We start from the raw sequence: 27052 nt of genomic DNA, 5'->3' as shown, positions 1-27052 counted from the left end.
TGGTTAGAGAATAACAAAGCACTGCAGCAAAACAGTCTTGTTTCTGTTGAAAGTTGCCACTCATCCAGTCCAGTGAGTGCCTCAGCTGGGCTCCTTCCAAAGTAAAAGAAAACAAAACAGCCTCTGAGCCAGACTTGTGTCTCAGACAGGTTCAGTAGGGAGACAGAAACCATACCAAGTAACAGAGAGACTTTAATGTTAACCAGGGCTGGGTGTGGTGGGGCTCATGTCTGTAATCTCAGCACTTTGAGAGGCTGAGGCAGGAGGATCACTTGAGGCCAGGAGTTTGAGACCAGCCTGAGCAACATAGAGGGACCCCAGCTCTACAGAAAGTTCAAAAATTCGCCGAGGCCGGGCACGTTGACTCACGCCTGTAATCCCAACACTGAGAGGCTCAGGTGGGTGGATCACTTGAGCTCAGGAATTTGAGACCAGCCTGGGCAACATGGCAAAACCTTATCTCTATTATTTAAAAAAAAAAAAAAAAAAAAAAATGACTTGGACATGGTGGCACACACCTCTGGTCCTAGCTACTCTGCATGCTGAGGTGGGAGGATCCCTTGAGCCTGGGAGGTCAAGACTGCAGTGAGCTGAGATTGCTCCACTGCGTTGCAGCCTGGGTGACAGAGTGAGACCATGTAGAAATCAAAATGATTAGAAAGAAAGCAAACCTGTGAACCAGGTAGGATGTTATTAACTAGGTAACTGAAAGGTAAAGAGATAACTCAGGGTGTCATGGAGAGAGTAATTGCAGGAGGCAGCTACCACCTCTAGGGCTGAGGGAACAAAGGGAAGAGGTTGGAAACAAAGGGCAGAGCTGAAACTCACCTTTGCATGGGGGGCAGGGGCTAGGCAGCAGCCTCTGATGGTGCTGGTGCCTCTAAGGGAACATAGTTCTGCAGGTGCTGGAAAAGCTGCAAACTGGGTTTGGCAATGCCAATAATGAATGCTGCTGCTGAGGTGCAGAGGCATTGCTGGGTGGCTCAAGAACACGAAACAGGCAGGAGCCAGCCACTTCCATCTTCCTCCACCACCTTCTCAGTCTCTCTATGGCACCCCCTGGTGGCAGAGCCTCACATGGAGCCCGGTGGTAAAGTCCAGCCCCAGTGTGGGAAACAGAGTAGAAGGGTGGGTTTGAGACTTGAGTGGCAATAGCTTTGTAATGGCACAGCTTGCTTCATGTCTGCCACTACAAAGGCACGTATAGTCTAATTAAAGAGTGACTTTCCTGAGCATCATAGGAATTTTGAACAAAATCATTTTGGTAAAATGTGCAACCATAGTTTGCAGAAACTCGGCAAGTTACCATTTGCATAAATAGAGATAACCAGTAAAGAGGCCGGGCACGATGGCTCACACCTGTAATCCCAGCACTTTGGGAGGCCGAGGCAGGTGGATCCCCTGAGGTCAGGAGTTCGAGACCAGCCTGGCCATCATGGTGAAACATCATCTCTACTGAAAATACAAAAATTAGCTGGGCATGATGGTGTGTGCCTGTAGTCCCAGCTACTCAGGAGGCTGAGATGGGAGAATCCCCTGAATCCAGGAGGTGGAGGTTGCAGTGAGCCGAAATTGTGCCATTGCACTCCAGCCTGCTGGGCAACAGAGCAAGACCCTGTTAAAACAAAAAAAAAAAGGCCGGGCGCAGTGGCTCAAGCCTGTAATCCTAGCACTTTGGGAGGCCGAGACGGGCGGATCACGAGGTCAGGAGATCAAGACCATCCTGGCTAACCCAGTGAAACCCCGTCTCTACTAAAAAATACAAAAAACTAGCCGGGCGAGGTGGTGGGCGCCTGTAGTCCCAGCTACTGGGGAGGCTGAGGCAGGAGAATGGCGTAAACCCGGGAGGCGGAGCTTGCAGTGAGCTGAGATCCGGCCACTGCGCTCCAGCCTGAGCGACAGAGCGAGACTCTGTCTCAAAAAAAAAGAAAAAAAGAGAGTGAGAGAGAGATAACCAGTAAAGAAAACCATTGTGCATTAGCAGTTAGTTGTCCAAATGCCAATTCTAAACTTGCCCCCCTCAGTGTTAAGGGAAATTAGGGGAAGAGGGGTAGCAAGCTCTAGAAATTAGGGGTACTTGCTTATAGTATCTTTGCCCTCTTTTTGTAGCGCAAGTAGCAGACACTGAGATGCTTTTGGAAAGAAGGAACACAAACATAGCTATGGAGGCATTTGCCTAATCAGTGTCTGCGTAAAACCCATTAAGAAATGCTTGGAGAAAAAAAAAATCTTGTTTTGCATTTTCACATTCATCATAATTTTAACATTTTTTAATTTGGCCACATGTCAGTGGAACCCAAACTCAGCCAAGGCTGAAAGGGAAAGCAGTCCAGTGGAGACTAGAACAATACAGAATGTTATCTCCCAGACCACGTGGCAGTGCCCAAGTGTTCTGTATATGCTCAGATGTTTACAGGGGTTGCTGCCCCAGTCTGTTCAGCTGGGGCCCAGGGAGGGTGGGAGAGTCGTTAGCACCCACTAAAGACCAATTTCCCACTCTTTTGTGTGACAGGTTTTCCTTGTGAGTCTAAGCGACTTCTCCTTAAGTGAAAATATTTGTCTTTCAGGGATTTTTTTTTCCCTCCACTGAGTGGCAAAGGCCATGTTTGTTTGTCTTAACTCTGAAACTGTTATTGACATAGATGAAGTGTTACTTTTATTAGCTGATCATTACACAGTTTCTATTTGCTAGGTTCCTTTGCATATAATTATGATGTGAAATCTCCTTGTAAGAGTATCTGTCAATAGTGTAATTGACTTTTACGGTGTTGACTTTTTACTCAATAACCTCCAAGATTGGCCCATCCTTAGACGTTGGAAACCTGCTTATTTTTAAATTTGCCTGGGCGTCAAGTCCTCAAGACACATCACCCTCAAAATAACTACCCACACATCTTAAAGTTGTATGCCTGTGTCTTCGGCTGCTTTCCCAGGGAAATCCCTTGCAGAGATTGCTTTGAATGGAACCCATGATGATAGCCCTGGGAGAGCTGTTGCTGGCCTTCTTGGGAAGGAGGAGTCCCAGGTTTCTTACATTCGCAGCATGGTGGGCTGCCCCAACCCAGAGTTGGGCCACAGCAACCCCCCTGGATCTCAGCCACCTTGCTTTTAATCTTTAGGGCTCTTTTTGATCCCTACATGCCTCATCAGGTGGCAGAAAAGAATGAAATGTCCAGGGCTCACTGGAGGATTGGGAGAAAGCTGATGGGGGGAAGGCCTGTTCTGTAGCAACTGAGCCAACAAAATATGCATGTGAACTCAGGAACCACATTTCCTGGGTCTGTCGCCTGCAGCCGTGTGACCTCGGGGAAGTGCCCACGGGCTTCTCAAAAGGAAAAGTGTGTGTCTGCCTCATGGGTTATTTGGATTCACACACAGCTGTGTGCCTGGCACGTAGTCAGTATTATGTAGGTGTTCGATAAGTAAGTAACGTGGAAAGCCTCATGGATTTACCTAGCCTGTCTCCCACAGACCTTCCCAGGTTTCCTTCCTGAGCACTGGAACCTCAGGTACCCCAAAACCTTAGGAGAAGGCTTAGATCGAATCCATGCCACCTTTCAGCACAGTGTACATTTGTTGGCAAAGCCATTGGCTTTCAAGAGTGCTGGCCATCATCTGGACTACAAGTCTAGACCACCCTACCTGTTACCAAATTATACAAGAGTTTCATCCAATCACCATCTAAGGCTGCTTAATTTTATTTGGATCTCCAACAACCTCAAGTGAAAACTGTACTTCCCATGGAACATGAAGCAAGTCAGGCATTAATGGTCTGACTGTAGTAGAAAACATTAATTCTTAAGGTCATGTCAAAATAGAATCATCAGGAAAACCCATCCTTCAGCCTAAGTTCTGCTCTGGGTCAGCTGTCTTGTCTCCTCTCTTGAGAAGATGTTTGTATCAGGAGTGTAGGAAGGTGGCAACCTTTGGTATTAAGATAGGGTTGTAGTCCAATTATGTAACTTGAGAGCAGATTGGCTGCTGATCTTTTCTAGTGTTGTATTTTGTTCCGTATTTAAAGATCAAGCACCTGTTGGCCTTTGTCTTTGAAATCATGGTCTTTGGAGGCAATTACAAAACCCAGTATTAGATTTTGCTTTGTAGTGGGAGGAGAGGAGAAAATACTAAAGAGCTAGGTTTAAGGGGAAGGAGGAAAAGAATCCCAGTCACACAAAGCATGCACTGAATTCCCTCCTGGGCACGTTTCAGCAAGCATAGTTTTTGCTTTGGACCCTTCTGGTCCAGAAACTTAAACAACAACCAGCAAACTGTGAAATTTGATCAGCATTCTAGAGCTGCTCCTCATATTTCATATCAATGACATTTGTTAATGCCTTTGAAAGTCCTGGTGGCTCTTTTTCATGTTGTATCTAGAAATCCTCCAAACTCCCTATGATTCTGGACTGGTTTAAATGCAAAATAATTCATGGAGGAGAGTTTTAGGATCACTCCTATTTGTGTTGTGTGATCTCTTGCAAAAAGGAAATCATGTTTATCTCAGTGGTTTAGGGGAGCAGTTTGCAGCTCCTGGGAGAAAATTGTGGTCCCACTGGAGATTACCACTGAGTTAGAACTCTTAAGAGTTGATCCTGGATGCTTCCAGGAGGAGCTAACCACCTGCCCCCTGGACATCCTTCACCTTTTTAGCCGTGCGTCTGCCCGATTGCAAAATTCTAGGGCTGATGGAAGGGTTCTTAAACCTCACCTTGATTTTACAGCTGAGGCACAGGTAGAATTAGAGTGGATTTTGTGAAAAAGGTAGGGAAGAACTGTAAACTAACAAGTTAAATCAGTTTAATGACCTAAATGGCCTCTCTCTCCTAGGTAGAATTTGATACCTGGTGAGAAGTATTTTATGCAACTGGTATTAAATGATTCTCTGCATGCTCCTTAGTATTTCTTATCATTCTTTGTAGTGTTCATCTTTATGGTTTGGGGAGGCTACTCTCTTTTTATTTCTTTATTTATTTGAGACAGGATCTCACTTTGTCACCCACACCAGAGTGCAGTGGCACAGTGACGGCTCGCTGCATTCTCGTCCTCCCACTTCTCAGCCTTCCAAGTATTTGGGACTACAGGCACTCACCACCACTCCTGGCTAATTTTTCTGTTTTTTGTAGAGATGACATCTTGCCATGTTGCCCAGGCTGGTCTCGAACTCCTGAGCTCAAACAATCCACACACCTCAGCCTCCCAAAGTGCTAGGATTACAGGTGTGAGCCACAGTGCCCAGCCTTGAGTTTTTTAAATAATTAGAATGATACTGTGTCTTTTTTAACTTTTTTTTTTTAATTCGTATTAGGTTTCTTTGTTTTGTGACATATAACTGTAATTGAGTCATTTTCATGCTATATAATATCCCATTGTGTGACTATACCATCATTTTTTAATAAAAGACATTTGGATCATTAATAATTCTTTGCTATTACAAGCAGTGCTGCTGTGGAGATTCTTTTTTTTTTTTTTTTTTTTTTTTTGAGACGGAGTCTTGCTCTGTCGCCCGGGCTGGAGTGCAGTGGCCGGATCTCAGCTCACTGCAAGCTCCGCCTCCCGGGTTTTAAGCCATTCTCCTGCCTCAGCCTCCCATGTAGCTGGGACTACAGGCGCCCGCCACCTCGCCCAGCTAGGTTTTTTTTTTGTATTTTTAGTAGAGACAGGGTTTCACTGTGTTAGCCAGGATGGTCTCGATCTCCTGACCTCGTGATCCGCCCGTCTCGGCCTCCCAAAGTGCTGGGATTACAGGCTTGAGCCACCGCGCCCGGCTTGGAGATTCTTATACATGTCTCAAATTCATTTAAGATGTCTAGCAGTGAAATTGTTGGTTTATAGGATATGTATGTACATGCTCAGCTTTACAAGGTCATGCTACATTGTTTTGTAAAGTGCTTGTTTCCAATTACATTGCCACCAACAGAGTGTGATAGTCCCTAGTCCTCCACATCTTCACACACATTTAGAATTGTCATGCTTTGTCATTTCAACCAATCTAGTAGGTATGTAATGGTATCTCATTGTACTTTAATTTGTGTTTCCCGGCCGGGCGCGGTGGCTCAAGCCTGTAATCCCAGTACTTTGGGAGGCCGAGATGGGCGGATCATGAGGTCAGGAGATCGAGACCATCCTGGCTAACATGGTGAAACCCCGTCTCTACTAAAAAATACAAAAAAAAAAAAAAAACTAGCCGGGCGAGGTGGCGGGGTAGTCCCAGCTACTCCGGAGGCTGAGGCAGGAGAATGGCGTAAACCCGGGAGGCAGAGCTTGCAGTGAGCTGAGATCCGGCCACTGCACTCCAGCCCGGGCGACAGAGCCAGACTCTGTCTCAAAAACAAAACAAAACAAAACAAAACAAAACAAAAAATTTGTGTTTCCCTTGTTACTAAAGATGTTGCACAGTTTTTCATATATTTAACGGGCTCTTTGAATATATTATTTTATGGATTTCCTGTTTAGCATTTTGCTCATTTTTCTACTGGGTTCCCTTTTTTCTTCTCTTCATAGGAGCTCTTGATATAGTCTACATATCAATCTTGTATTGAGTACATATGTTGCAGATTTTCTAAGTTCGCGGATGGTCTTTTCACTCTCTTTCAATTTCCATTCTTATTAATCACATGTATCAATCTTTTTATGAAATCTGGTGTCTTAAAGATTTATCTCCCTACTCTGTGGTCATCTAGTCTCCTATGGTTTTTTTTCTAAAAGGTTTAAAGTTTTTTGTTTCACATTTAAGTCTTATTATTTGAGTCTGTAATCCATCTGGAGTTACGGAGTGAGATAGAGATATATTTAAATATTTTTCAAATAATAAACAGTTATCCCAGCATCACTTGTTAGTAGCCCCTCTTTTTCCCACTGATATGAAATGCTAGCTCTGATATATATCAGGTTTCCTAATATTTGTGGGTTTATTTTGGGGGCTCTTGGTCCTATTTTGTATTTTCCTGTACCATGGCAATACCACAGTGTCTGAATTATTATATCTTTGTAAGTTCTTAAGTCTGGGAGCACATGTTCTCCCACTTGGTTCTTTTTAAAGTGTCTTTGCTATTCTTGGCTGTTTGCAGTTGCATGTAAATTTTATAATCAGCTTGATAAACTGCAAGGGGATGTGCAAACAAGAAGAACAAAAGACACCCTATTGTGATTCCTGACTAGAATTGTATGGAATCTGTAGATCAGTTTGTTGTGGATTAATACTCCTATATTGAAAGCCAGGTGCAGTGGCATGTATCTGTAGTCCCAGCTACTCAGGAGGCTGAGGCGGGAAGATTGCTTAAGCTGGGAGTTTGAGGCCAGCCTGAATATAGTGAGACCCTAACTCTTAACAACAAAACTTCCTTTTTGCATCTTTCAGTCCATGAGCGTGTGTAGTTCTCCATTTACTTAAATCTTCAGTGCCTCTCATTATACCTTTATGATTTTTTTCCCTAAAGTTCTTATGCCTGTTCAGTTAGATTTATTCTACATAGAATAGATTCTTTTTCATGCGTTATAAATTTTACAAATTAATATGATGTATTTTCTACTTGTTGCTAATATATGGAAATGCAATTTATTTCACATTATTGATTTTTTTTTTTCCAGCAACCTTGCTAAATAAACTGCATTAGTAATTCTAACAGTTTATAGATTCTTCTGTGCACAAATCATATCTTTTGTCAATACTGGTGGGTTTTTTTCCCCTAATTATTGTATCTTTTCTTTTTCCTGTCCTATTGCACAGTCCAGGACCTCTGAATAGAAGTTATGATAACAGGCATCTTTGTGTTATTTCGTATTTTAAATGGACCCATGTTACTGATTCACAATTGATAGGATATTAGTTAAAGCTTTCTTAGGAAATATGCTTTATCATAACAAAATTATTCTATTCATAGTTTGCTATGATATTTTATCATGAGTGGTTATTGAGTTTCATTAAAAAAAGTTTGCATCGTTAAGATAACTATAACATTTTTTTTTTTTTTTACTGTGGTGAATTACACTATAAATTTGTCATTTTGAACAAAATTTGCATTTCTGAATATACTTGCTTATGATACTTTTTTTTACACATTACTAGGGTTGCCAAGCTAATGTTTTATTTATGAATTTTGTGTCTTTGTTTATAACCCATGTTTCTCTTGTTCTGTCTTTATCTAGTGTATTGTCAAGATTACATTAGCCTCAGAAAAGGAGTTGAGGCATATTCACTCTTTCAGATAAACTCTGAAAGAGTTTATCTAAGACTGGAAATATCTATTGCTTAATGTTCGTTGGAACTTGCTTGCAAAATAATCTGGCACTGGTGTTTTCCTTGTGGGATGATTTTTAACTATTGATTTAATTTACGTAATGATAATAGGATGACTTGTGCTTTTAAATTTCCTTTTGAATTTCTTTTGGCAACTCTAGGAGTTTGTCCACGTCACCTCAGTTTTCAAATATATCGGCAAAGAATTATTCATAATATACCTTGTTATATTTCAAAACATCTTCTGTAACTGTGTCCCTTTTTTATTCCTTATTTCATTTGTATCATTTCTCTTTTGCTTAATCTCACCATATATTTTTTTTTTCAAAGAATCAACTTTTTAAGTTAGCTTTACTTTGCATTTATTCTTTATTCCATTGATTTCTGCTATTTATAATTTCCTTTCTTTTTTGGATTTATTCTGTTTTTCTTTGTCTAGATTGGGTACTCTTATTTCAAGCCTTTCTTCTTCTTCTATACAAGTTTAAGGTTATAATTTTCCTCACCCTACTGCTTTTTGCATTCTGTCGGTTTTGGTATTATTTATTTTAATTATTGTTAAGGTATAAGTATTTTCTAATTGCCATTTTGATTTTTTCTTTGATCCATGGGTATTTTTAAAATGTGTTCTTTGAATTTCCAAACTAAAGAGAAGATGGTTGTTTTTTATTTTTGTGTTTAGTTATCTCTCAGCGTTGACTGTTAATTTCAATACGTTGTGGTCAGAGAATTTATCTGTACAATATTGCTTCTTTGAAATTTGTTGACACTTGCTGTATGGTCTAGTATATATCAATTTTTAAAAAATATTTCAGCCAGGCGTGGTGGCTGACAACTATAATCCCAGCAGTTTGGGAAGCTGAGGTGGGAGATTGCTTGAGGTCACGAGTTCAAGACCAGTCTGGTCAACATAGTAAGACCCCCATCTCTCTCAGTTATAAATGAAAAATAAATAAGTAGGTAAAAATAAAAAATGTCATGTGTGCATCAAAAAATATGTCTTTTCCATTATTAGCACATGTTCTATGTTTATGTCCAATAAGTCAAATCTCCATACGAAACGTGTGTGTGTGTGTGTGTCAGTTTGATCAATTGTATACTGAAAGGGATGTATTAAAATCTGCCATTCCAATGTAGATTTGACTGTTTCTTCTGGTACCTCTGTCAATTTTAGGCATATATATTTTGAAGGTATTTTATTGGAACTATGCACATTTAGAATTGTTTTATCTTCCTGATGGGTTGAATCTTTAGAATGTTGAATGACTGTTTATCTGGAGTAGTGATTTTTGCCTTGAAATCTATCTGATCTCATTTTAATATTGCTATACCAGCATAGCATAACTTGTTCCAGTCTTTTAACCTGTTTTTCTTTATCCTGTTATGTAGGAGTGTCCTTGCAAACAGCATAGGGCTTCTTTTTTCTTTTTTAAATTTGAGCTAATGATCTATATACCTTTTAGCTGAAGATTTTTAGCCCATTTTTATTGACATTTTTGAGTTTCGTTCTATCATCTCGTTTTACATTTGTGTGTGCCTCATTTTTTCAGATTTTCTTTCTAGCATTATTTTAAATTGATTTTCCTACTCCTCATTCCATTTTCTCCCCCTGCTAATGATTTGGAAGTTACCCATTCTGTTTTTCTTCATTTAGTGTTGATCCTAGAACTTTTAGCATGAATATTTTAAAATATTTAAAGTTAATCAATATCTTTAACCTTCTGATTAATACAGGGCTCTGGGATTGCTTTAAATTCAGTTCTCTCCACCTCCCAATTGATATGCTGCATTTCTCCAGTACTTCAGTTCTGGGTATTTTTGGGTTTTTGTTTGTTTGTTTGTTTGTTTGTTTTGTGTGTGTGTGTAGTGTCTTTAACCACTTAGTCATTATTATTATTGTATTGTACAATCAATACTTGGCCACATTTTCTTTTCTTTTTTGGGATAGGGTCTCACTCCTGTTGCCCAGGCTGGAGTGCAGTGGCATGAACACAGCTCACTGCAGCCTCAGCCTCCCAGTTTCAAATGATCCTACCACCTCAGCCTCCCAAGTAGTGGGGACTACAGGCATGCACCACCATGTTCAGTTAATTTTTTGCATTTTTAGTAGAGACAGGGTTTTTGCCATGTTGCCAGGCTGGTCTTGGAACCGCTGGGCTCAAGTGGTTCACTTCCCTCGGCCTCCCAAAGTGCTGGGATTACAGACGTGAGCTACAGCACCCAGCCTACATTTTCTTTACTGATTATTTCTTCTTACATCTCAGATCTTCCATTTTGGATGATTTTTCTCCTTCCTGAAATATATTCTTAAGAAATTCCTGCAGTGAGGGTTTATTTGAGGTTAAAGCCCTCAATTTTTGCCTGAAAAAATGTATTTTGCCCTTACCCTTAGAAGATAGTGTTACTGGATATAAAATGCTAGATTGACAGTTATTTTCTCTCTTGAGAATATTGTTCCACTTTCTTCTGCTTCACTTGTTTTATCCTAATTAGTACTTTAGGCAATACGTTTTCTTTGTACTACTTTAAAATCTTTTTGTCTTTTTTGTGTCTGCTCTAAAGTTTGACTGTGATGTATCTACGTATGGGCTTTATTTTCTTTATCCCACATGGGATGTGTTGGCTTTCTGAATCTGAAGATTGGTACTCTAGCCATTTCCTATTCAAGTATTGAATCTTCCCCATTTTTTATTTTCACTGGAACTCCAGGTTAGATTTCTGTTGGTTCTTCTGTGTTCCGTCTCATCCAAACTTTCTTCCGTATTCTCTATCTCTGTCTCTTTCTGCTGCTTTTTGTGTAGTATCTTCAGGTCCATATAACAATTCACTAATTTTTCTCTTCAGCCACATTGAGTTTTTTAGGACCACCTTCAATGTAGATTGATTATTTTTGATGCAGGGTCTCACTATGTTGCCCCGGCTGGGCTTGATCTCCTGGGCTCAAGCACTTCTTCCTCCTCAGCATCTTGAGTAGCTGAGATTACAGGTGTGAGCCACCACACTTTGCATTGATGTTTTTAATTTCAAGGATTATATGTTTTATCTGTAGAAGTTCTATTTAGTGCTTTCCAATGTAGTCTGATCTTCCTTTCTAGTGTTTTTCAATTCCCTCCTTTATTTCTTTAAACATACTAACTTTACCTTCTGTAACTAATTATTTCAACATTTGTAGTCTTTGCTGTTCAGATTCTATCACTTCTTTGTACTGTTGTCTCTTTGCTTGTGGTGGCTTATTCCCATTGTGTTTAATGTTTTTATTTTTATTTTCTTTATTATGAACCCATGTTCTTGAAATCTTATCCATGGAAATTCCTTGTGGCTTGGTTTTAAAGTATGTTCTTCCAGAAAGGATTTGCTTTTGAAACCTCGGTTGGAAGCCTGGGGGACCAGTATACCTGAGGCCACTTTAATGCCCTTAGAGGGTGCACAGTAACCAGAGAGCAGCCAGAATCCACCTTCCTGCTGCTCCCTTCCTGCCTCCCACTGAGTGAGTTTGGGTTCTTGTTCTTCTGCGAGGGCAGACGTTTGCTATAGAGAAACTTTGGCTTTCTTAGTTGCCTAGTTGCCTGATTGCTCACGTTGCAGATTATTTTTAAATGTTTTATTTGTGTGTATGTTTGTGTGGTTCTCTGAATATCCCTGATTTTCTAGTGAACTCAGCAATGCCTTTAAAACAAGTTACTGTACTTGATCTAGGATATTTTATATTATAGTCAGAAGAGAACCTTCCAAATGTCTCTCTGCCGCTTGGCTGGAGGTAGAAGTCTCTGGCCATCTCTTCTTTTCCATGTCTACTTGCAGTTGGTTTTCAAAAGAAGCTTTGAACTTGCTCCAGTCCCCTGCTTCTACCATCCCATTAATTCCATCTGCTTTTCACATTTGGCAAAAGATCAGAGTCCTCAAGTAAATCCCTGGGGAGGACAACTACCCTACATGGTATCCTTTAGAGTTAGAGCCATTAGTTCCAGAGAGACTCCTAGTGCACCAGGTAAGAGGCGGCGATGCCACATGCTCGTTATACTGTAGTGGAACCCCTAATTAATTGGTTAAACAAACAAACAAAAAATGGCAAATGGCCATGTCATAAACCTACACCTTGACTTTTAGTTAAAAGCCTGCTCATTCTGGGTTTGAACTAATGTGATTTCTCACTTTTTATGTTTGATATTTTCCAACTATCTGACAAGAGAATGAGTACCAGGTTTTATTTGAGATGAATAGCATGTGGTTTTGTTGAGCCACGTGCGTTAAACTTTTAGCGGCCCAGTAAAATCAGGTGGTTCTCATTTATGCTAATTTATGCTAACTGCTATATCATTACACATAAATTCAGCTAAAACTGAAAAATTGCAGGCATTTCGGATGTACCACATGTTCATTTTAATGAATGATTTTTAAGAAAGTGGTTAGAAATTCACCTTCCAACGTGTTGAGAATGGCTGGTTTCTTTTAAGCATTTGTTTTCCTGTAATGGCAATGCCTGCGGCGGGAAGCATTTGACACCAAGTCAGTGCAGCTGGCTTTCTTCATCATGAATAACGTTGCACCAAGTTATTAATAAATGAAGGAGCTTGTCACTTCCTGCTGAGTTTTGTGTGTAATTTATGGATTATATAATCCCAAGCTACAATCTCAGGGAAGGTTAATTTCATCAGATGAGAAAGAGAGACATTTATGTTTTAATTCTCATTCCCTGAAGTCATGTCTGTGTACCTGTTTTCATCCAGAAATATTGTCAGTGGATGTATTGGTTTTCTGTCTTTATCACAGTAAACTTCCTTCTTCGGGAATGACAGGGAGATATTTTGAATTCCTGCTTGAACCATCTTCGAGATTGTCTGAGCCACCCCACTCAACAACCATGAGGCTCGCTGAGCTTCTGTTTTTCTGTGAAATGGATTAAGTAGGCCAGTGTTCCAAGAGGGACTTGGGTCCTGGACTCTGTTGACATGCAGTGTGATTCTAGGTAGTACCAGAAACTCTGCCTCACACAGCATCAGATCAGGGGCTGTGGAATCATTCTCTTTTCTGTTCTCCCTTTAATCCATGGGATCTCTTTAAGAAGACAGTTTCCATTTGGATCCCCCTCTTCAATGCTGCTAATCTCCCTATTTAAGAAAGAGAGAGATATTCCCAGGCTCAAAACCATTCCTCTTGTGATAGTGTGGAGCTCACCTTTAACATCATTGCTTTGGTTCTAGTGTATCCCCCCCCCCCCCCCCCCCGCCCAACACTTTGTATTTAAAAAATGTTCAAACTTAGGAAAAAAGGGAAAGAAAAGCACAATGAATAGCACAGACCCTTCACCTAGATTCACCAGGAATCAGCACCGTGGAGCACTTGCTTTCTTTCTCACTCTCGTGATTCTCCCCATCTATGTTCAGAGAGGGATCATGTTCTGCTTCACTGTGGTAGTGACGTGAGTTGTAAGCCCTAAGTTATTTTTTAAAAGAAGCATTCAGAACTGAATCCATTTATTAAAAGCTAAGTATAGCCCACTTTACTCTTTCAATTATACTTAGATTTACTGTGAAACTGTTTGATGTTAGTTCAGTGGGTGAATTATTTTTGTATTTTACAGTAGTTCCCTGAAATGGCAAAGATCAAGAGGACCATACAACGAGACTTTCATTTTCGTTGGCTTTAATAACTGTTAGTAGCTAGCTGTATGATTAATTACATTTACCAAGTCTCACATTGGTAACACCTCAAGGTAATCTTATCCCAGCCATCTTTATGCACCCAAGACACAGCCAAGAAATAGGAAATCTGCAGAATACAGATATGGAGGAGGCCAGACCCCAAAGCTCAGGGGCTGTGTTCACAGGCAAGCCCTGGAGGAACTGCTCTTGAAGGGCCTGTTGCCTCTGACTTGGTGCTGGGTTCCCATACGCCTCCTGATGCAGAATAGAAAGAGAAAACAAGACTGCTTAGAGTGAACAAGTCACAGCAGCAGGAAGTCGCAGGAATCGGATGGCAAGTAAACATGATCAGGCACCACAAGCAGCCTTGCTCTGTGCTCAGGACAGTTCATTTAATCCTCGCACAGCCCCGCAAGGTAGATGAGGAAGGTGAGGCTTCAAGAAGTAAAACAGCCTGCTCAGAGTCACCGATAAGCAGCACTGGGATATGAGCACAGGCGTGTGTGGCGTGCAAGCCAGGCTCTGTCTGTAAGGATTTGGGGGAGGTGGTGCGTGTCTGGGATCATGGAGCACAGGACACAAGCTGGGAACCTTCTGGGTCTCACGGGGACTTCAGTGAACAAATGCACACATTGTAAGTGTTGGGGTTCATCATGAGGCTCTTGGACATCTAGCAAAGGCTGAGTTTTGATAATGACTCTCGTGCATTTTGCTGGTGGACACAACAGTACGAAGTCTCTCCCCCAGCCTAAATTTAGCAGAATACCACTGGCCCCGGGGCCGAAGGACAGCAACTCCTTCGCCTCACTCCCTACTGCACCCTTTTCATTAGGGACTCTTTCCCTTCCCCTTTCACTTTCTGTGTGGGTGCAACTGAAGTCTCCCTGAGCCTCAAGGCCCATGAGGGCGACAGGAGAAAAGCCAGGGTAGAAATTGTCCCTGTTATCTCATTGGTGATCCTGAGCCCACAGCCCTTCTACCGGTGCCATATCCTCAGGGTGTGCCCAGTGAGTCATGGTGGTGGAGACCCACAGTCACTTCCCAAGCTTCATACTCTTGGCCACGTGATTCCACCTGCTGCTGCACTTCCTCAGTGTATCTGTTGTGTCCACCGTGCTGACACAGCGATAGCCACTGGGGGCCTAGCAGTCACCACACCCTGTCTCGCGGAGCTAGCTCTCTGATGGGACGCATTGATGGACATCATCACCACACAGTTCATGATGATGGTGGGGAGTGTCCTCTCTGGAGGGAGCGTAAGAGTACTTACAGTTGGGCTCATCTAGGCGGGAAAAGTATGGTCATGTACCCCAGAACTCTTAGAAATGGATCACAAGGTAGATGAGCTTACAGGAAACCGGGCCAGCATGGTGCAGTAGAACAGTTCTCATCCCTGTCAAATTCCTCAGCCCTTGTGTCCTAGATCAGATGCCTTGTCTTCCACAAAACATTCCCTGGCGTCCTTCCTTTGTTCCCTTCAGCTACAAGTGACCCTGCTCTCCTGCAAGTATTCATCCTTCTGAAGCCTGGGTGCCAGGCACTATCAGACAGGCAGCTGCCTCCCAGACACAAGGAGTGTGGGTCCTAACCAGGAATAAGCTTCACAGCCGTTGTTCTCAGGCCAAGCCCTGGTCCCGACACCTGCAGGCATTAACGCGTGTCCTCAGCCCCACACCCTTGGGGAGCAGGTGTAGTTACTATTCCCACTTCCCCGATAAGGAAGCACAAGGGATGTTAAGTACATCGCTCAGATGTAAAGACACAAAGAAATAATCAGAGGCGTGATGAGAACTACAGAGGCCTGATAGGCATGGGTAGCAGGGACCTTGTTATAGGGAAATCACAAAGGAGGGTCGGTCTGGTGATATAGCTAAGACCTCAAGTTTGAGAGTCAGACTTTGATTCCAGTCCCTGCTCTGCATGTGATTAGCTGTGTGACTTTAAGTAAATCACTGACCTTCTCCAGGCTTCACTTCGAGCCACTGTAAAATAAGGATGCTAATATCCACTTTACGGAGTTAAACATGGTCCTCTGCGCAGACTTAGCAACGCGCCTGGCAGGTGTTGAGTTGGGGAAATCGTAGCTTACTGCTCTCTGGTCTGTGACGTGACCTTGACTTGCCTTTCTGTTAGGCTGCAGCATCGCTGTGACAGTGTCTATATCCGATCCAACCCCGTGTCCCCGTGTCCCTCCCCCAGAACCCACCCTAAGGTCATGCATTTCTATTAGTCGCTCAGTGAATATTTGTAGATTGCATGAACGAGGGAGGGAATGCATGAGTGAGTAGCTGTCACCACATGGCAGGTGTCTTTGCTGAACACTGGTTTAGTCTTCTGACAAAAGCCTCCTAATGTAGCAGCTTCAGACGAGAGCAGACTTTGTTCTCTGTAGTACCCAGCCAACATCGTCTGGCGGTGTCTGACTCCACGGTGTTGGCGGGGACACGAACCAAGCACAGCTTGATTTTTATGGTTTAATGTAAGATATGGAGCCTCCGCCGCTGTCACTTCAGAAGTGCTGTTTTGACGTCTCAGCCACACAAATGGAGTGAAGCTGCCATTATAGGAGATAAGCAAGGGAGACTGAGGTGTCAGGATTTAGGACCCTGCCTTCAAAGGAGACCCACCTGTTGCCCCCACAGTTTGCGAGTGGCTCCATTGAACGCAGAGGGGCTGATGTTTGAAGGCGGGCGGGCTGCTGGGCACCCCCATCTGAGGAGGTCTAACTGTGTCCCCTTTTTGTCTCCCGTCCCTCCCCACTGTCCTCGCTCTGCAGGAATGGCATCACCAGCTGCCGGATGCGGACTGAGAGCGAGCCGTCGTGTGGCTCCCCGGTGGTCAGCGGAGACCCCAAGGAGGATCACAACTACAGCAGTGCCAAGTCCTCCAACGCCCGGAGCACCTCGCCCACCAGCGACTCCATCTCCTCCTCGTCCTCCTCCTCCTCGGCCGACGACCACTATGAGTTTGCCACCAAGGGGAGCCAGGAGGGCAGCGAGGGCAGCGAGGGGAGCTTCCGGAGCCACGAGAGCCCCAGCGACACGGAGGAGGATGACAGGAAGCACAGCCAGAAGGAGCCCAAGGATTCTCTGGGGGACAGCGGGTATGCATCCCAGCACAAGAAGCGCCAGCACTTCGCCAAGGCCAGGAAGGTCCCCAGCGACACACTGCCCCTCAAAAAGAGACGCACCGAAAAGCCCCCCGAGAGCGACGATGAGGAGATGAAAGAAGCAGCGGGGTCACTCCTGCACTTAGCAGGGATCAGGTCCTGTTTGAATAACATCACCAATCGGACGGCAAAGGGGCAGAAAGAGCAAAAGGAAACCACAAAAAATTAAAAACAAGTCACTGATTTGTTTTGAACTTACGGCCATTTGGTTTCAGCATGTCAGGAGATTTCGAATGATTTGTGGCAATATCAGCGATTTTTTTCTTTTTTCTTGTTTTTGGTTTGGTTTTCTTTCTTTTCTTTTCCTTTTATTTTGTTTTAATTTGCCCCCCTTCTTTGTTTTGGACCCTTAAGAATTTTATTTTTAAAGGAGATTGAAGCCATAGAACTCATATTGACACTCAGCTGTTTTACAAAAGCTTTTCATTATCTGAAGACAAAACCGAAAAAGCCAAAATTACCATTGCTTCCTCCAGCTTGTCAGAAACCTGTGGCTGAATCCGCAGGGATGTCAACGTCAATACCCCAGGAACACACATTCGGCACCTAGAAGGCACGTGGGCAAAGTAATCATCGTTCAGGCCCAACCCTTAGGTTTAAAAAGTCAGGTTGTCCATCCCATTGGGTTCACTGAGGCACATAAAGCAATTGAGGAGAAGGAGGACCCCTCGTCCCCCTAGGAACAGACCCAAGCCTGTGGCACCAGGCATCTGAGGGTGCCAGGAAAGCCACTGGAACTGTCACACGGCAAGCACAGAGGGCCAGCCACCAGTCCTCCATGCTTCTGAACCCTGAAGCCCGATGACGTCTTACGAGGTGGACGTTGGACTGTTCACGCACATCGGGCGTCAGTGACTCATGGAGAAGAAATGGGGTAAATTTTTAGTGATGTTGCTAATCATTGAATTCTGTTCTCTATTAAATTAAGAAAATATTCCAAAAGCCATAAGCCTGAAGGTTGGCCCTGTGCGCGCACACACACACACACAGACACACACCACAACACACCACACACACATACACACACACACACAAGAAGGAGAGAGAGAGAACACTGATGTGGAAAACAAGCTGTGTCTTCTTAACTGCCCAAGTGAAAAGCAACCAAGTCCAGGAAATTACAATAGCTGTTAAGGAAAGGAAATAATGGTACAGATCTTTTTCTGTCTATCAAAACTATTTGATCCAAGTGAAAAAAAAAAAAAACTAGAAAGCTACGGAACCTGCCATTAGTATTGTGGTGTATTTTTAAGATTAAATGCACACTGATGGACAAAAAAAAAAAGTAAAACATGGCAAAAAATAAAATAACTCCTATACTGCCCTCAAAATGGAGTTTGCAATTAATGTCAGGATTTATCTTTGCAAAAATCAATGATTTCCACATTCAGCCAGTATAGCCAGCAGTAATTTCTGATCCACAATGCATGGATTCCTTTGAAGAAAAAAAAGAAAAAAAAAAAAATCACAAAAACAAACTTTTTTTATTCAAAAGTAACAAAGTTCTTGTAAGGTAAATAATGTATTTAGCATGAAGCATGAATTATTTTCATATAAATATAGAAAATAGAGAAAAGGCTATGCCTCTAATTTTTAAGCCCTTAGGCTTAGAGGTTCTTTTGGTTTTCTTCTTTTTTCTTTCTTTTTCTTTGCTTCCTTTCTCTCCTTTTTGTTTTTGTTTTTTGTGTTTGTTTTTGTTTTTTTCGGGTTATTTTGTTTTGGTTTTTTGAAGCAGGTGTTTAAGGTTTAACCTTCTTCAGGGACAAATTCTGACTGTTGGGGAACTTACTCTGCAATATAAAAATATCTTCATGCTCTGGTAGGGCTTGGATGGTTGAACTCTGTACTGCCTTGTGTGCACTTCAGCCCCGACCCCCTCTGATTCTCTGTTGAAAAGTGTGTCCTTTCTCTCTGTCTGTACATGTTTAACATGACGCAATAATTTGAGGGCAAACTTAGTAGTGAGTGTGTATGATAGAATCAAGAGAATTATGGGACGCTTACTTGAGAAAATCATTACCATGATTTGGTTCTAAGAAAAAGGCAGTGAATAATTATGCAAATTAGCCAGAAGAAGGGGAAACGTGCTAATGGGCCTTATTGGGTGAGGGGACGAGATGGGGTTCACGTGAAGGAGGAAGCGATGCCGAGGTAGGAAAGGCCAGCCCCAGACATCCTATCACCACAACGCCGTGTCGCAGTAGGAAGCAGGGGCCGGCCATCGCTACCTTCAGCACACTGACCAACCTGGAATTAAGACCACCTGGATCGTGAGAGCTGAATTTAGAAACCAGACAGTGTCATGCAGCCCAGAAACTCCTGCTGTTACCTTTGCCTAAGAAATTTTCTTTGGAGGGGATGGGGGGGTTCCAAAGAGAAATCTCTAGAAGAATATGATCTTCCATCCAAGTGGAGGGAAACTTTAAAACACAGACACCCAGTACTGTGGCTCAGGATATGATGCGTGAGGAGAGGGAGGGAACAGAGATGACCTTAACTTTTAAACAAGGGACTGCTGTGGGCCAAAGCCAAGCCCATCTGCCAGGACCAGGTAGTGTCAGAAGCTCCATCAGCCCGGACAGTGGGAACTAACTGGTGCATTCCCCACACTTACCTTCCGGTGGGTTGCTGATGAGAGAACCTGAAAAAACCTGCACCTCTACAACAGGTCGAATTCATGACCTGAAGCTGAATACTTCTAGCATATTTGTTCAGGGTGTAGATGGGAATAAAATATCTTTGCAGTGCTCTGTTCCCTCCGTCTCCCCAGACATCTGCCACCCTAAAAGCCATCCACAGCTATGGAGCCTGAGCGACACCTTGATTTGTGTTGTCACCTGACGAAGCCTAAAGACCTCCAGCTCAGTGCCCCACCTTCATCCTACTCCCCCGATGATAAAATTCAGACCTCTCTCCTGAAAGGCAGAGGTTCAACATTCAGGACTGTTTCTGGCCAGGGACTTCTTCCAATTAAAACCCCTACTGTGGGCTGTCTCCCCTCATTTCATTTTTCTAAAGGGGCAGAGGCCTCTTTTAGAAAATAATAAAATGCAATGTGTGTGATTTACTTTTCTGATCTCTTTGAGAAATAGAGAAATATAAAAGTGTGTTCTTAACTCCAGAACCACTCTTTTTGCATAAATACCTCATCGGGCAGCTTTCTAAGTGTGATTTTCCTGAGTCTCCCTTCGTTGGATCTGCCGGAAGACTTGTCGGGGAACCTTTAGTGAGGGTACTTCTTCCTATTTTTCTTCTGTTTTTGGAGGCATACACATTATGCATAACCAAAACAATGGCTTAATTGTGTTTAACTTTGCATTTTGATTGTTGAGAACAAAAACAAAAAGTATCAATGTGTATGTGGCTGTTTGTAGTGAATTCATTGCAGAATGAGGTTGTCCGTGTCCTTAACAAGCCAAGGGGCAGGAGGCACCCTCTCTTATCCCCTCCTCCAAGAGCAGTAGAGAATTTAAGCACAAGCCTATTTGTGAAAGAATATTTTGCTTAAGTGTCATTCACTTTAGTCTTGGAATTCCTTCCCAAACGTCAGGTGTTCTTTTAGCTTCCAAACTAGCATATGTATCCATTAGTCTGACAGATCGCCTGAACACCATTAAGAGGTGTGGTGTTTTTGCTTTCATTTCTCCTGCTGGGAGAAGTGGCGGTTCGTGTGTCATTCCAGTATCTCACATACTCACACGGGGCAGGGGGGAGGGGGAAACGGGAAACTATAGCAATATTTAAAGATGCTTTGGAAACCAACCGTGAACGCATCAACGCCACGATGTCTACGATTACTTGCTATTGGCCCTCGGACACATTTAAGAGAAAGAGACAGTCACTCTTTTTTTCTTAAATGATATACACATAGACAGTTATTTTTATCCTATTATAATTGTCTTTTATCTTTATCTAGTACTATGTGGAAAGGGTTTGCATCATAGATATTTCCCAGCCTTATAAGCTCCTACTTCCCTGCCTCTCTCTAATCAGTATTCTTTAAAGAGTTCTTTGGTGAAGCCATCTATCTGAAACTAAAATGAACCAAACCCATATTTCACTGGTGGTTGGAGAAAACCATGGCCAGAATGATTGTGGCAGGTCTCAATCTTGGGAGTTTTTAAGAAGGAATGTGCCAGAGGCCTTTCCCAAGAACGGAGTTGAGTTTTGTTTTGTTTTGCAGAGGCATTCAATGTGTCTAGTGCTTGCTGGCCACAGCAGTTACTACCAGGAGCCTTCTGGGAGGGGCCGTTGTGTTGAAGGAGGCTCCTGCCTGAGGGACAGTATCAGGCAGTGGGCTCTGTAGAGTGAGAACCAGGTGAACGCCTTCTGTGCCCAGCTCAGAGTCCTGCACCACGCCAGGACTGCCCAGGCCAAGGGCTACTGATGCAAGTTCCACTCATTCCACTCTGTGTGGGGTGCCGTGCGCCTCTCCTGGAAGAGCTCTTGGAGAAGGAATTGGAGTTACGTACAAGTGACCTAAATGGGAAGCTTTTCTAGATGAGACTGGATTAAATTCCATGTGATTTATCTTTCCCTTTAATTCAGGTTGGGACTCATTTCTTTCTGGTGGATCACAGCTGCCCAGATGTTGCAATTGATTTTTATGTTTCTGTAGAGAAGTATTTTTCTTTCATCTTCAGAATTTTTTTTGCCACCAAAAGAAAACATTGGAACTCTGTGTTTCCTCTTGATTGTGACTTCCCAGTGTTGACAGTTAAGTCCTTAGTGTCGTAGGTCCCAGCCCACCAATACTATATCAAACACTGTTATGCACATAATGCAGCACTGTGATCTAATTTAAATAATACTTTTTTATTATTTATACTACTATATATAATATACATCAACACTTTTGCTATATAACCTAAGTGATAACCCTCTTTTAGTTACCTGCCAAACTCTGGACTTGGTTTATATTGCAGTTAACACAGTTACAAAGTTGTAATGGTGTCTTTTTTTTCCTTTGTAACGGAATGTGTAAATCAAAGTATATACATTGTGTGGTGTTCCTGTTTCTGGAGTTTCATGAGGATTTACACATGGCATTCAGTGTTCTGTATAGATCTGCCTACCTTTGTGAATTCATCTGTTAACCCCTCTTCCTTTGAGAGAGCACCGGCGATGGTGGTTAACTCCTTGTGTTTTCTCTGTCTCCTACTGGTTATTCTTGAATTAAGCACAGACTCGTCAGCTCGGCTGCTTTATCATGAATAATGTGTGTGACCTTGCAGTTCTTCCACAGTTCAGCAAACAAGTGCTAGCTTCACTGACCAAAAATTAAGGAAGGAAAACACAGTTTTTAAAATGATCCATCTTTTAACAGCTGAAACCGATGTGTCTATGGTGCTGCATCTTGCTGTTGTACTTCTGAAATCAGACCTGTGGGAACCATCATTTCTGACTTAACCGTGAGATGCTCACGAGTACCCTTCCTGTTGTTTTGTTAGCATTGAAATCAAGACTATTTATTTGGAATACATACAACAGTGTTTTTCCACTGTATTTCATTTGCAAAAGTTGAGAACTGCTTTCTCTACCTTTTGCAAAATAATTGATATTCCATATTGGATTCTCAAAGACTTCGATATGGTGAACCTATTAAACCTAGAAATTGTATTCATCCTTTCATGACTGTGGCCTGAGTTCCCCAGCCCCTCTCCTCCTTTTTTTTAGATGAGATTTAGCACACTCTCAGTTATTTAAACATGCAACATTTCTTGAGTATGTATGTTGAGGCCATCTGAGCTCATAGCTGATTCAGTAACCAGTTTCATGCTGTGTCATTCACACTCACTACTTAATACTGCCATGGTGAAAATGTGGAGGAAAAATGTATCCATGTGTGTCTGGGAAGCATATACACTTGTACATTTTTTAATACTCTGATTCTGTAACATTTCTGAGTTTTGTTTTGTTTTACAGAAAAAAAAAAAAAGTGATAAAGCAATCAGAAGACCAAGAGTTTACTATTGATGCTTAGGGTCATCTGACCTTGGCTGGCCAATAGACGTACACGGCCAAATTAATTTACGAGAGTAATAATTTTTCAAAAGCCAATTTTTTTTCTGTATTTTCTGTATGAAACTGCCAATATCATGAATAGAAAGGGAGAACCATAAAGGAAGAAAGAACGTGATGTTCTGTTATGTTCGTGTGAACCTAAAGAAACAATGTGGAGGCAGGCGCAATCAGCCGAACTCTAGGGACTTGATGGTGTTGCTTGGAAGGCATCCATACCTGCATTTTGCATTCTTCATATGTAATCATATTGCCAAAGACAAACTATTTCATCATTTATTGTAAATAACACTTTTCCCCAGACCTACCATAAAGTTTCTGTGATGTATTGTCTTCCAGTTGCAATAAAAATTACTGAGTTGCATCAATTGAAGAAAAACACCATGTAGTGTTATGTGTGCCGCGTCTCCCTGTGCAGATGCTGGGCCGCAACATCATTTCTGTTTCTTACCTGCAGTCAGGTGCGTGTGCAGTTTTTACTGTCTGGTTTCAGGGTTCTCAGCTGCATTTATTGTGCCCATCCTCACACATGCATAGGTTTGGGTGGAAATCCCACACTGTTCTGCAAACACAAATGCGCTTTCGGAAGCTGGGCTTACCCAGGATCTCAAGAGAATTCCAGCTCTGGTGTAGACAGCTGGTGGATGGCCAGCCTCCCATCATGAGTCCTAAGACTTGTGGTTTAGATGGAGCTTCCCTTTTGTTTGGAAGTTGTCAAACAATAAACTGAAATTGTACTTTAGGACAGGAGCCTGCCAGCCTATCCCAGATCCTGAGGGTTTCTTGTGATGACATTTCTAGCCCCAAGACCTTCATATGCCAGGATTTATTACATCATCACTGAAGTGCCCACCCCAGACCCTCGCACACACACATCCCCCAGGAACCAACAAGGAGCGGATGGGAGAAAGGGGAGTGGGAACAAGGAATAGATCACAAGGCACCAGTCACCCTGCTGGATGAGTAGAAAGAGATGTTCTCATGCATCTCTCTGGTTCCTTTTGTGATGGTTGTTTTCAGTATGCCCTGTCTGCAGGTCTCACCAACAGTAACCTTAGTGTAGAACTGGCCTTGGCCACCACCCCTCTGCTGGGCCCCCACATTCACTGGTGTCTTTGTCCTCCAAGATGCTTGGGCTGTGTCCCTGTCCTGCGGTCATGGTGTCACTCTAAGGTCATAGGCCCATCTGTCCTGGTAAGCCTACTGGGATAAATTCCTCCCCATTACACATCTCAAGGTGGTCACCTCTGTATCCTGTGGGTTTGGCCCTTGTTGCTGCCATATCTGATCCCACTGTTGGAATCAATTTCAAAGCTATGATGTGTCCTCCAGGGTATAAATCAATATTCGAGGAGACTTGATTGGGAGGAACAGCTAAAGTCATTGGGAGATGAATGTGATGAATCAATCCAAACTGGGTAGTTCAACTGGGTAGTTCTTGAGGCCAAATATAAGGTGGGGCCACCTTACAACAGCACCTACAACAACCATTTTCAATAAGTGACTCTCAGGGGGACTGGAGGAGAGACCCCACATCGATGATCAGAATACCAGAGGGGGCCCTGTCAAAATGATCACACCTGCAGAATTCTGATCAGGCAACACTGTCTTCAAAGTCCTATGGATTCTCAGAGCAGAGAACTTCTCCCTGTGGTGCCAGGGACCATAAGGCTCTTCTGGGCTTGAAGCTGAGTCTGGATGGGTGCCAGTGAGGGACACTGCAGACCCTAAGCAGTTTCTCCTTACCTTTTGACTGCACTGCCTGATGAAAGTATGATCTAGGCCGGGCACGGTGGCTCAAGCCTGTAATCCCAGCACTTTGGGAGGCCGAGACGGGCGGATCACGAGGTCAGGAGATCGAGACCATCCTGGCTAACACGGTGAAACCCCGTCTCTACTAAAAAAAAATACAAAAAACTAGCCGGGCGTGGTGGCGGGCGCCTGTAGTCCCAGCTACTCGGGAGGCTGAGGCAGGAGAATGGCGTGAACCCAGGAGGCGGAGCTTGCAGTGAGCTGAGATCCGGCCACTGCACTCCAGCCCGGGCGGCAGAGCGAGACTCCGTCTCAAAAAAAAAAAAAAAAAAAAAAAAGAAAGTATGAACTAAGAAGTCACCATCCTTCAAGAAACTTATGAACAGATGAGGGCATTTTCAGGAGTCTGATATGACTGGGAGGTTTCTGTTTATGAGCTAAAAACTCATGTTCTGGTTACCCTACTTCCAGATCACCAAATTAAATGGCCCTACATATGCACAGCAGACGTGTGTTTTGCCCTTTTTTTCACTGATACAAAACCAGGGTTGTGAGCTGGGTATGGACAATTTTTTAAAATACTCAAGTACAAGATAATAAACATTTAATAATATTTAATAAATATGTTTATTCCCTTGTACTCAAGTCTTAAAAATTGACTGTTTTGTGTGAACAGACCTTTCTGGAGCAGTGTGTCTAAGTAATGCTCATAGCAGTCGTACTGCAATTTGAAATCATTCTTGGGCATTTTTGGACTCAGTAACTGTTTTATGAGAATCGTTTTATGTTACTCCATAATAAAGTAATTTGGAGTATATATGGCCAAATCTTCAAATACGGCAACTTACTTGAGAGAGTCAGGAATTCTACTTTTTCTCACCTGCTACACATTTCAAACTGACTTCTAAAAGGATAGAATATGGACGAAGTGCATATTATGTCTGCTGGGGAAAGTCTGGAAACCAAGATAGTGGCTGATTTCTAACTCCCCCCAGGACACAGTTTCTTCATTAAATGAGTCCAGTCTATTCACATTATAAAACAGGAAGGAATATTAGAGACCATTGGTCCAAACTCCCCATTTTATGGACCAGGCACTGAGACACAGGAAAATTTTTGCCCAGGATAATAGACCTAGCTAGTTGTGGAGCTGGACTTAAAGAGAAGAACTTTTCTGTCTTATCTATTGTAGCCATTTATTTGGTATGTAATTAAAATCATCGGCTCTGTAGGATTTCATGGCTGGCAATTCACCACACATACACACTTAACATATCCTATGCATTTTCCATATGGCTATAGTGAAAATTCATTATCTTTTGAAGTAATACATAACATCCTGTTGAGTGGGTGTCCTGCCATCTTCAACTGTTACCTTACTCTTCAATGTTTATATTGCTTTCAATTTCTCTATTATAAGTAATACTGCAGTGAACATCTTCAGGTATGTGGCAATTTACATTTTTTCCGCTTGTCTTTCGGTTAGATTGCCTGTTGGACTATTGAAACAAAAGTGTTATCAATGAGGTAGATATTTATACACAGACTTTCTAAGAGGCACCAATGCCAACAGCAATGAATGAAAACCCTGGTTTCATGATGCTCTCACCAGTATTGGATATGATTTTACTCTTTAATTTTTGCTAGCAGACAAAAATAGTACTTTGTTGCCATTTTAATTTTAATTTAATTTCTAGAAAAGTTACATTACTTTTTATATGTTTGCTGACCATTTATTATTTATCTTGGTGGAATCATCTGTAACTGACTCTCTAAGAGTTTAAAAGAGAGAATTCATATTTATAGACTCCTTGCTACAATGTCCCCAATTCACCATTAAATGGTGTCAAGATGCCCAAACACATCACCTGCCTGCAGAGGTTTTACCATATTCAGACACTTCTAATTGTTCCTATATTAAGACAAAATCCTGCTCCCTAAGACTTTTACCTAAAGGTGCTTAGACTATCCTAAAAGGCTACAAACATGTAATCTTAAATCATCTTGCACATGGCAACAATAATGTTGAAAACAACAATAATTTCTAAGTCTTTTTCAGAATAAACATTCCAAGTGCTGTCTCCTGTTTCTTTTTTCTGAACATGTTCCCATTTGTGATCAGAACCGAGAACTGGTGACAGAATTTCAGATACAGTTCAATGATGAGAAACTCTCCCCACCTCATTCTAGATCCTCTGTTTCTGTTAATATAACCAAACCACTGATTCACATTGA

The 27052-nt window shown here is 42.4% G+C and overlaps 1 protein-coding gene across 9 annotated transcripts in view; it reads left to right on the top strand.

Moving 5' to 3' along the window:
• Positions 1 to 23438, top strand: part of FOXN3 (forkhead box N3) — a 469191-nt gene extending 445753 nt beyond the window's left edge. For all 9 annotated transcript variants that reach the window (XM_030930895.1, XM_030930894.1, XM_030930896.1 and 6 more), the window contains one exon: positions 16652 to 23438. In XM_030930895.1, the coding sequence (XP_030786755.1) occupies positions 16652 to 17213 (562 nt within the window). In that variant the 3' untranslated portion in view covers positions 17214 to 23438. The remainder of the gene's footprint in view (positions 1 to 16651) is intronic.
• Positions 23439 to 27052: the final 3614 nt, after the last annotated feature.

This window comes from Rhinopithecus roxellana, chromosome 5, assembly GCF_007565055.1.
Source record: "Rhinopithecus roxellana isolate Shanxi Qingling chromosome 5, ASM756505v1, whole genome shotgun sequence".
NCBI lineage: Eukaryota > Metazoa > Chordata > Mammalia > Primates > Cercopithecidae > Rhinopithecus > Rhinopithecus roxellana.
Note: the sequence above shows the minus strand (reverse complement) of the source record. Positions and strands in the feature narration are given on the sequence as shown.